Below are 11,017 nucleotides of genomic sequence, written 5' to 3'. Positions count from 1 at the left end.
GAATCCCAAAGAAAGGGGTGGGCCGTGCAGCTCAGGAGACACGGGGCCCACCTGTCTGTGCCCTCCCCTCCCGACTCTCACCAGCATCACACAGAGCTACAGTGGCTCCTTGTCGCTTTCCCTACTTCCCTGTGTCCTGCACCTGCCTCAGGGGACCACAGCCAAGTGGGGAACTGCAGCCGCCCATGCTGGGCCTGAGCCAGAACTGGCGTCCTCCAACAGGAGGTGGAACCACGGGAAGGCTCTCCAGAGGGACAGTGACAGGAGGACATGGAGCACTTCCAGCCATGCCCCGTCCTCCTGTCCTCCGGGGTCCTTCCTTCCTCAAGGGGCTTGTACCTCAGCAAACTGCCACAGAGGTCGACGTTTGGAAAGAACGCAGATCCATGCATCTGAAGACACTGAAGGGTAGGCTTCACGGCAGTGTCATGTGCGGACCCTCTGCTCTCAGCTCTCTCTTCCGGCCAGCTTCATTCACCCCGAGGCACCGACTGAAGGTGTAGTCAGGCTGTGTGTCAGGTGCTGCCCTAGAGACACAGTGGGTGGGGGCATGATGGCCAGGCAAAAGCCCCAGGCACCAGGGTGGAGTCCACACTTGGAATGGCCTCCCATCGCGTCCCAAGGGTCTGTGAGGAGGGAGGCTTGCGGGCCAGCTGTGCCCACGGTACCCTAACCCGGTCTAGCCAGCCTGCTCAGGGGCTCTAAGAGTCTCATCTTTCTGATTGGCATAATGGCTTCATTAGCCTGACTGGTGCTGGCAGGGTTGACTGGCATCAGGTGCCTGGCAGGAGGGGGGCCTGGCCGCCAGGCACTAAGTGTCCTGGCTCTGGACAGGCCCTTGGAAAGAGAGCCAGAAGTATCAATGGCCACTCAGGTTTGGGACATGTCCCCTCACAGGCCCAGGTGGAGCAGGGCTCTTGGCACTGACCTCTATGATATGAGGGGTCTCCAGGCTGCAGAGAATGCCTTGGAGGGAGGCAGCTTTCTTGGGTCTCTCCGTACGGACCTCCACTGCAGTGCTCAGGGCTACAGCCCACTGTCCACCAAGGCCTTTCACTTCTGGATCTCATCTGGGGTTCTACCACGGAACACACATTTCCTCGGTGTCTGACTGGTGTTGGGTCTGGTTCCTGTGCTGTGATGCTGTTGACATGTCTGGGTATGGAGAGTGTGTGTGTGTGTGTGTGTGTGTGTGTGTGTGTGTGTGTGCGCGCGCGTGAAGGGTCACAGGGAGAGAAACGGGCTGGGATGGGCTACGGCGGTCACCTGGAGAGTCGGCCCAGCCCCTGGTGATGCTGCTCTGGACACAAGCCCCAGCAGCCGCTATGGACGCTGCTGTAACAGTCAGGGTGTGCATGCTCTAAGGATCCCTATCTGGGGCACAGGCCATATCCCAACTACACACAGGCTGTGGGTCCTCCAGCCCACCCACAGAAAGCACCACCTTCATTTCGGGTGCCCAACTGTGTCTGCCATTGTGGCCTGTCCAGGCTGCACCCTGGGACCCCACTGCCCCCTGAATCAGAGGGGAAGATGGTTGCCCAAAGTATGGCTGTCGATGCCGCTGCAGCACGTGGGTGCCAAGGTCAGCTGCCTGGCGCACCAACTTCAACACGTATGTCGTGGGGGAGGGGCACCTTTGATGGACCCTGAGAGGCCATTTGAGCCCCAACCCCTACTTCAGAGAGCAGCCAGCTGTGAGTGGACAGAGCAGTGGGCCCTGCTAACCACAGCGGGGTCTGAAAGGACCACCGCAGGGTTAGACTGGCTTGACGCCCTTCTCAATGAGAGTCCAGCCGGACACTGGACAGCCCTAATGGACCCAGACTCAAGGTGTTCACTGCATAGCTTGCTCACTCTTAGAAAACCTCCTCAGAGTGCTGGGGGTGGGTCTCCTTCACTACTGAAGGGCCCCTTTGCCCCACCCACAGCTGGCCCCAGTAGAGTCCCCAGAACCCAGATGATTTCCCCCACCTCCGTCTAGATTAGCCCAACCTCGGGCTCCTGCCGGCATGGCATGCTGCCCACTGCCATGGCAACCAACACGTGGGCCAGGCTCAGTGCCCAGCAACGCTGACACTGGTGGTGTGAGCTGGCACAGGCCTGTGAGTGCAGCGATGGGTGTTTCCGTCCTTGCTGGCTCAGAGTCCTGGAAACCGGGAAACAGCTGGGCAGACCCGCAGCCAAAGGCGGACCCTTCACAGCCCAGCTCTGCCCTCCTCCAGATGTGGCCTCAGCCCCAGCCCTCAGCTGTCCCACGAACCCCCGTAGCCAGCCCCTTCCTGGCCTCCCAGGCTCCTCGGCCCTGCGAAGAGGGCAGGCTACTCAGCTGGCACCATGCTGCCCAGCACCGTCTATGACCTTGACCCCCTCACCCTGGTGCAGGGCACCTGCTCCAGCTCAGGGTCCAGTTTGGCAGAGGTCCAAGGCCCTGCCTCCTGCTCTTCTCTCCCTCCCAGGGCTCGGGAATCAATTTTTCATGCTAGGCTCTCTGCAGTTCCACTTACTCCACTTACGCACACCAGAGGGGGAGGGGCCTCCCTCCCTTCATCTGCCAGATTCACTTACCGAGGCCTGCAGAGCTGCTTTAGGGTAACAGGCTCCACTGAGGAGGGTCACGTCAGAAAGGACTGCTCAGTGACCCCTCATCTCATCCATGCCTCTTCCACCCTCACCCCACCCCAGGCAAGGCAGCCCACTGAAGTCCCTGGAGGCTTTTTGTTGCTGCTTTTCTTTTTAAAGATTTTCAGATTACAACATAATCACATCATTTCTTCCTTCCTTTTCCTCCCTCCAAGCCCTCCCTTCCCCCACCAACTTGCTGTCTTCCAATTTCATGGCCTGAGCTCACAACTGTCTGTAACTCCAAGATCTGACCCTCTCACATAGACATACATGCAGGCAAAACATCAATGCACATAAAAGGTAAATAAATTAAAAAATTTTTAAAAGACAGAGAAAAGAGTTAGATTCGGGAGACTGTCAGTGAATACTGTGGCCCCGAGTTTATTCAATGGCTCCTTTTTATAGGCAAAGCAAGTCACACCAACACAAGGAAGGGGTTCATGGAAGAGTCAAAAGTGTTTTCTTTTTTAATTAAGAAAGGTTTTGTTTTTAAAGACAAAACAAATGTATGAACACCATTCAAATGCCACGGTAAGCATTCACTGAGTTTTATAAGACAACAAAACTGTGTTGTCAACTAAAAGCTGAAACCACTGGACACCTAAGAAGCCACTGTGTGCGTGTAGCCAGATGGAAATGCGTGAGCAACATGAAGCCAGGGAGGATGGAGCGCCACACTTTCAGACCTTTTCCCTCTCCACACGCTCCTGTTCTGCCCTGTTGAAAATTAGCCAGCAGGCAAATGGACAAAGAACTTAATATCAAAGAACACTTCCAAAGGTCAAAGATAGATTCAAGGTCACGGCTAAAATTACCACAGAGGTTGGGGGGAGGCTATCAAAAGCCGTATTTCATGAAATGGCCGACACTAAATCTAGTCACATGTGCTTGCAGAGGAAAGGAAACCCGGTCTCAGTAGAGGCTGGTCTTCTTCATGATGCGCAGGAACTCCTGCTCACTGACCTCTCCGTCTCCATCTCGGTCAGCCTCATCGATCATTTCCTGCAGCTCCTCATCAGTCAGATTCTCACCCAGCTCCTTGGCCACACGTTTCAGATTTTTAAAGGATATTTTTCCAGTTTCATCATCATCAAAGAGCTTGAAGGCTTTCAGGATTTCTTCTTTGGTGTCTTTCTCAGACATTTTCTGAGTCATTACTGTCAAAAAGTCACTAAAGTTCATTTTTCCTGTGCCTTCCTTATCAATTTCACTTATCATTTTCTTGATTTCTTCTTTCTTGGGTTCAAAGCCCAGGGCCCTCATTGCCACTTTTAGTTCCTTGATGTCTATAGTTCCAGTTCCATCAGCATCGAAGAGATCAAAAGCTTCCTGGATTTCCTGTTTCTGTTCTTCAGTAAGTTCAGGCTTAGGGCTCATCCTTTTTCTCTGGCCACTGGATGCCATGTTTGTTTTCTTAAAATTAGAGGCCATCACCGAAGGGTCTCTTCAGCCAGTTATTAAGGCAAAGTGTACTCGTGGTCTCAGCCCAAACTTGTTTTCTTAAAGCACTTCCCTGTGTAGCAGATATGGTTCACGGTCACACAAACAAGGTAAAGGTAAAACGCCATGCTTATCCCTGTCTCAGGGTAAAGGCAAAACACCGTGCTTATCCCTGTCTCAGGGTAAAGGCAAAACACTGTGCTTGTCAAGCAAGCAGCTCTCCACAATGGGCTTTCCCTTTTTGTTTTAAGACAGGGTTCCCCAGTGTTGTGAAGGTATGCCTGGCCACAATGCCTGTCTCTGCTGTTGTGCAGGTCAACAACCTGTCAGGCGTGAGGCCCTTAGGTCTGATCTCCAAAGCCACCAGAGCACAAAAGATGACTCAAACATCTGTTGTATGGCATCTCCTTTGTCATCTCTTTCGCCACCCCAGGCCCCTTACAAACAGAAGCCATGGAAGGAGGAGAGAGACCACAAGTCTCCAAGAGGAGCAGAGGGTGTCACAGCAAGTCTGACACCTGCTCGGACAACCATGAGCCTCTGCCTAGCCTTCATCTCCGAAATCTTCCCATTTCTATTCACACAAAGGCCCAGTCACGCCTAGACCCAGCACCGACAGCCTGCAGAGCTCAGCTCACCCTCCAGGAAGCAGGCCCTCCTCAGGCACAGCTGCCTGTGTGCCTGTCTTTGCGTGCGCATGCACCTGTGACGAGGCTGGAAGACATGGCGCCTCTCTACTGCGCTCCACCTTCCTTTTAGGTTATTTACTGTGGCTCTAGCATTCTCCCGTCTCACCGCACAGCCATCGAGAAACCAGCTGTTGGTGGTCATCTACAAATTATTCATTTTGTCTGTGTGAGGTCAGAGGACAGCTCTCCTTCCTTCACCTGGGTTCTGTGGATTGAACTCAGGCCAACAGGCTTTCACAGGAAATGCCTTTCCCTACTGAGCTGTCACTGATTCAGGCAGGCTGGCTGGTCAGGAAGCCCTAGGTTTCCCCGTCTCCACCTCCCAAGTGCTGGGATCACAGGCACAGAGAGGCACCAGGTGGCGGCACACTCCTCTAATCCCAGCCCTTGGGAGGCAGGGGCAGGGAGATTTCTTTGAGCCCCAGGCCGGCCTGGTCTACACAGAGAAACCCTATTTCAACCTACTTTTCTTAGTTGTATTTCGGTTGCTGTGATAAGCACCATGAAAAAGCAACTTGGGGAAGGGAGGGGTCTATTCCCCTCACAGCTTCTGATCCCGAGAAGGCAGACGCAAGCAGACAGCAAAGCAGAAGCCGCAGTTTGGCTTACTGGCTTGTTTTCCATGGCTGCCTGCCTGCCTGCTTTCTTGTACCATCAGCCAGGACCACCAGCCAGAGAGGGATGTCCCCACAATGAGCTGGGCCCTCCCACATCAGCCACTAATCAAAGCGTGTCGTGTCTGTGTGTGTGTATCACATGTGTGAAGCCACCCGGGCAGCAGGCACCAGACCTCCTAGAGCTAACAGGCAGGTAGCTGTGGGACGAGTGAACCTGGGTCCTCTGGAAGGGCCGAGGCATGGCACCAGTCTGGCTACTTGCCCGTCGCCTGCAGGTAACTTTATGAACGGCCACAGAATGAGAAGTCGTGGGGATTAGGAGTGTGGGTGCTCACAACCGCAGAATACAACGATCCTGGGGCAGAGCCATAAAAAGTGCTGGAAATACTAACAGACAAAGGTGTCACCGATGGTCTGTAGATGACCACCAACGGCTGGCTTCTTGATGCTGTGTGCTAAGACGGGAGAACGCTAGAGCCATGCCTGCTCCACAAGAGACATCGGGCTTAAAACAGTTGTATTTGACGTTACTTCAAAAGAAAGATTGAAATGAAAACGCTCAGGCCAGGTGTGGCGGTGCACACCTTCAATCGCAGCATTCAGGAGGCTCCAGGCCAGCTTGGCCCTGCTTTGGAGGGCCATCTGGTTCACACAGTGAGTCCCAGGGCAAGGACGCACAAAATAAGACAAAAAGAAACAAGAATAAGTCCAGGAAAAAAGTGAGCGGCTGGAGAAACAGTCAGCAGCCAGCCCCTGCAGTCTTCCAGGGACCCACGCTCACTTCCTAGTATCCGTAACTGCAGCTCACAACTGCTTATCACTCCAGATCAAGGGGACTCAACGTGCCTGCATTCACATGACAGACATGCATGAACACACACACACACACACACACACACACACACACGTTTTGTAAAAATAAAGATTCCACCAAACGGCCGGAAGCTAAGAAGCAGTCCCACACCTACTCCATTAAAGCGACAGAGGCACCAGGTGGTGGTCACTCCTTTAAACCCAACACTTGGGAGGCAGGGGCAGGTGGATTGATGTGAGTTCGAGGCCAGCCTGGTCTACAAAGGATAACCAGGCTACACAGAGAAAAACAAAACAAAACAAACAAAAAAGCAAAAGAAAACAAACAAAAAACCCAAAACCAAACAGAAAAGAAATTCAGCTCTTACAGTAAGTGAAAACGGATTTTTCGGGGCTTGGTCCTCTCCAGCACTGGAGAGCCAGAGGTGGGCAGATCTCTGAATTCAAGGCCAGCCTGGTCTACCAAGCAAGTTCCAGGTCAGCTGGCGCTATACAGAGAAACCCTCTTTCAAAAGATAAAAAAACAAACAAAAATCCGAAAACAAATGTGCTGACCTTTAATCCTAATGACGTTGAGGACAGCCTGGTCTACAGACCAGAAACACAGCAAGACTTTGTCTCAAAAGCAAAAGACAAAGAGTTGGAAGGAAAAAACCTTTGACCTGGACCCCAGGCCCCGCCCCACTGTGGCCTGCAACGCCTCCTCTACCCTGCCTTTGCTTTCCTTAGAAATGGCGTTGTTCGGTGGCTGTGATGGTGTGACCGGCGACACCCAGGGAGCAAAGGCAGGAGAGCTGGGAGCGAAGCTCCGACACTCGCAAACAGTCACAGCAGGTCGGGTTGGCTGCACCTTGGGGCCTCTCTGTGCGTGTCTGCTCCGGACAACGCTGCCTGGTCAGCAGCCGCGGCCCCTCCTGGCCGGAGGGCTGCACTTCCGTCAGCCTCGCGCAGTCGGGCCTACCTGGCGGTCTGCAGGACGAGGACACCGGCCGCCGCCGACCTCCTTCCGCAGGGCCCAGGCCACGGCGCCACCTGCCGGAGCCTGTGCTGCAGCTCGAGCCCCGGGGAAGCGGCCCCGCCCCGAGTCCCCGCGCACCCTGGGAAGCCGCGCGCGCGCAGTGGCGGCCCCGCGTTCGCCTGCTCCGCCCCTGGCCGCGGTGCTGGGAGGCGGCGACGGCGGCGGGCGCTCGGCGGCCCCCGGCGTTGAAGTCTGACGCAGCCTTTCCGCACTCCCAACCACCCACCGCGCCCCTGACCTGCCAGTGCTGACCCCATGACCGAGGAGAGCGTGGACGAGGCTTCGCGGACGCGGGTGGCCAGAGGCTTGCAGCCGGGCTGGTCAACACGCTCTCTTAGTGGGCGAGTGCAAGCTGGGCACGTTCCCACGCCCCGCACAGCGCACTCTCCGCCCGGCCACACCCACTCCTCCTCAGGGGAAGGCAAGGGTAGGGGTCCCGCCCCCCTCCACTCGGGCACACCGGCCGTGGCAAGGTGGGACAGCGCTCGGAACGTCCAGCCCTGACCTGCTTCCCAGTCGGGCGCTGACGCCCAGCCTCCCGAGGGAGGCACAGCGGCCCCGACCCAGGTCAGCTCTGCAAGCTCGTCAGCAGCCAGTCGCTAGAGCGGGAGCGTGGTGGGGAAGTTAGCCCGGTCCCCCTGTCAGTCCCTTGCCGCTCTCAGCCAGGTCGCTGCTCCGTGGCCTCTCTGGGGTCACCGGGGCTGAAGAATGACGGGGAACTGGGAACAGGGAAAGCGGCCCTGATGACGGAGGATGTCTCCCTCCAGCTGCTCCAATCCTTGCACTTTGGGGTCAGGGTGGGAGCTGGAAAGCCCTCCCTCTCCCTCCACTTGGCCTCCACCCACGTGTACGGGGTCCAGCTCATCAAGGACGGGCTCCTGTGGTGCTCAGTGGGCGTAACTGGAAGTCTCGGGTCGATGGACCTGCGGGTGGGGAGTCCCCCAACTTAGGTGCAGAGGTGGAAGGCTGTCCTCGGGCGAAGGCAAGGTCAGTGAGCACGGGTGGAGCTGCAGGCTTAACCCCACACCAGAGCCCGGTGCCCTGGATAGGCAGAGCCCCGGCAGAGCTGGCAGCCGAGGGGGGGGGGCAGGTACACGAGCTCACAGCCGGCCCAGCCTCTAAGATGGAGTAAGGGGTGCGTTGCAGGACCACTGGCCTGTGCACACAGATGTGGACCGGTGCTGCCGGCTCCGGCTTTTGTTGTGCGGAGTCCTAGCATGGTGTGCGTGAATGTCAGCTTTAGGGGTGTTGGTCTCTCAGGAGGCCGCGTCCTCAGCACATTTCACAACAGCAGAGTGAAAAGCAGGTGACACCAGGCTGCTGTGTGGGACGACAGGGAGCAAGGCCCTTGGAGGACAGCGTCTTTTTAGAGACAGGGTTTCTCTAGGTGGCCCTGGCTGTCCTCAGCTCACAGAGCTCCGCCTGCCTCTGCTGCTGGAGATATGGAATCACAGTGTGGGCCGACACACCCGGCTGGGGCTGAATTATTCTCTCAGGAGCTTCAGCTGGCCACGCTGGGTATCCGTGAGGGGCGGCCAAGGCACGGACAGGCAGTCCTGGTAGCCTAGCCCCAGGTCTGACACGTGCACTAAGCGAAAACAGTACCTGGGAACACCTGGAGGACAGCAGGCTCACACCTGGCCAACACCCCGTGTATTGGGTGGTATGTCCTGCAGCACCCGGCCCTCCACGCCGTGATGTGCCCGGTGCTCTGCTCACCACCCCACCCCACCCCCGGAGACTGCCTCCCCTGCGGCCAAAGGCCGGCCCTGTGCTTGCCAGCTCAGACAGAAAATAAGCGCAGGCACTCGGTGTCTGTTAAGTCCTAGATCGGGAGCGTGAGCTCTGGGTATTCAGCCTTTGGGTTCCTCAGACTGTCACATTTACCTTTTATTATGGGATTGTAGACTCACAGAAAAGTTTCAAAGACAGCAGAGAGCCCCTTACCCTCGAAGTCAGTGTGGAAGCTCGCCCTTGCTGCATTCCACAGCTGAGCGGGTCTCACAGCGTTTTCAGCGTCTGCTGCTCCAGGGTTAGGCTGACATGCCCGATGGCAGATGGAGGGGCAGCGTGTGGAGGCCCAGGCCCAGGCTCCTTGTCCCATTTGCCTAACAGGAAGCCTGGCAGCTAGGCTAGGAAGGACGGCAGTGCCTAGGTGGGTGGAGCCTGTGCTCGGGAGCAAGGTGCCAAGCACGAAGAGGGAACTGACAGGCAGCAGAGGGCACGCGGGAGGAGGTCAGGGCGGGCCCGACTGCAGTGAACCTCCCCGACTCGTCACCTCCTGCGCTGCTGTGTTCTTGTCCATTAAACGACCGGAATATGGACCAGGGCGCACGCGGGTCACAGCGAGAACTACCCGAAGCCAGCACAGAAAAAATTCCTATCATTTCTCCAGACTGAGTCTTTACACCGGGAGGACACACCCCCTCGGGCCGACCCGCCCCCATCCACGGCGGCCAGAACGCCCGGCCCTGGGCGAGGCCTCGCCCTGCCGGGCTGCAAAAGACAAAAATCACAGCGCCCCCTTCCCGTGCGCGGCGCTGGCTCCGGCGGGGACACCCCTCCCCCGCGTCCCCAGGCGCACAGCCGGGGGTCTCCGCGCGCACCGGCCTGGACCGCCTTTGTCCCGCGGGCCAATGGCTCGCCTGCTTGACTAAATAAGGCGAGGAGCGAGGCCCAGGGCCCCGTCCGTTACGTCCGCCCCCGTGACTCAGGGCGGCCACCGTCCTCCCGGCGCCGGGCGGCTCGAAATCGCCAAATATGGCCGCGCGCCGCTCCCTCCCCCCGCACACCTGAGCCGCCCCCTCCCCCCGCACACCTGAGCCGCCCCCGGGCCCGCCGGGGGGCAGGGCTCCCCCGCTGGCGGCGGAGGGAACCCGGGCCTCACAAAGCGGCTCCGCGGTCGCGGCGCCTTCCGCACACACGCAGACAAAGGCGTTCCAGACAGGGCCGGGGGTGGAGAGCGCGGGCCCCCGGCGCTCCCTGGGCCGCAGCTTCCCGAGGCCTCCGGCGCGCCCCGGCTCCCCTGTGTGACAGCACCTCCAGGGCCCCCGCCCCAGGGCAGAGCCGCAGGCCGCAGCGGGCGGCGTGTCTGCAGGTCCAGCCGCGTCCCCGCCACGGGGGGCGCCCACCTGTGACGGCCTCGCTGGCCGCCCCGGGGGCGCTGGGGTCCTCGCAGGCCCGGAGCCCCTCACCTCACGGCCGCCCCGCCTCCCTCCGCTTAGCCCTACGCCGAGCACCTCCGGAGCCTGCCTCCCCTCGGTGCACCCAGGCGGGCCCGGAAGGGCCGGCCAGGACCCCGCACGGGTGACCGGGTTCCCAGCGCCCCGCGGGGACAGGCAGCGCCTCAAGCCGGACCTCACGCTCCATAGAGGTGTCTCGCCAGCCTAGAGACGGGCGGGGCCGGGTCAGACCTGCCCTGCCTCAGTTTCCCTAGAATGTGCACTCAGTACCGCCCCGGGGAGGAGGCCGTCCAGTGAGAGCCCAGGCCGGGGCGACCCCTCCCCTGCGGAGGGGCCTAGGCCGTGCGGGAAGAGCGGGGACCCCTCCCACGTGACTGAGACGCGATGGCCGCCGCCCGAGCCCCCCGGGGGGCAGCAGCGATGGCGGCCGGCTGGGCTCGGAGCCCCTGAAGTTCCCGGGGTTCCGCGGGGCGCAGGGTCCACGGAGGGGCGGGGGCCGCGGGACTCACCCCAGCTCGGGGCGCGGCCCGCCGGGAGCCGGCGGTTTCGGGGCGCAGCCCGCCCGGCGGTTTCAGGGCGCAGCCCGGGCCGTTCCCGCGGCTCGGCAGCCCCGGGCAGGGCGGGGCCGAGTCC

At 59.1% G+C, this 11,017-nt stretch overlaps 1 protein-coding gene across 9 annotated transcripts; it reads right to left on the bottom strand.

The window, feature by feature from the left end:
• Positions 1-3,062: 3,062 nt before the first annotated feature.
• On the bottom strand, positions 3,063-11,004 carry LOC129665629 (centrin-2). Of its 9 annotated transcripts, none has more exons than XM_055592421.1 (2): positions 10,894-11,004; positions 3,063-4,138 (listed from the first exon to the last, which is right to left on the bottom strand). In XM_055592421.1, the coding sequence occupies exon 2, from the start codon at positions 4,054-4,056 to the stop codon at positions 3,538-3,540; it is 519 nt and encodes a 172-aa protein (XP_055448396.1). In that variant the 5' UTR covers positions 4,057-4,138; positions 10,894-11,004; the 3' UTR covers positions 3,063-3,537. The 9 variants fall into 9 exon arrangements, with proteins under 9 accessions (XP_055448396.1, XP_055448398.1, XP_055448399.1 ...); XM_055592423.1 differs by lacking the exon at positions 10,894-11,004 and adding an exon at positions 9,150-9,964; XM_055592424.1 differs by lacking the exon at positions 10,894-11,004 and adding an exon at positions 7,708-8,260.
• Between the last annotated feature and the right edge of the window lie 13 nt (positions 11,005-11,017).

Source organism: Psammomys obesus, unplaced genomic scaffold (genome assembly GCF_907164565.1).
Source record: "Psammomys obesus unplaced genomic scaffold, mPsaObe1.curated_primary_1811, whole genome shotgun sequence".
NCBI lineage: Eukaryota > Metazoa > Chordata > Mammalia > Rodentia > Muridae > Psammomys > Psammomys obesus.
This window is presented reverse-complemented; position numbering and strand designations above follow the sequence as displayed.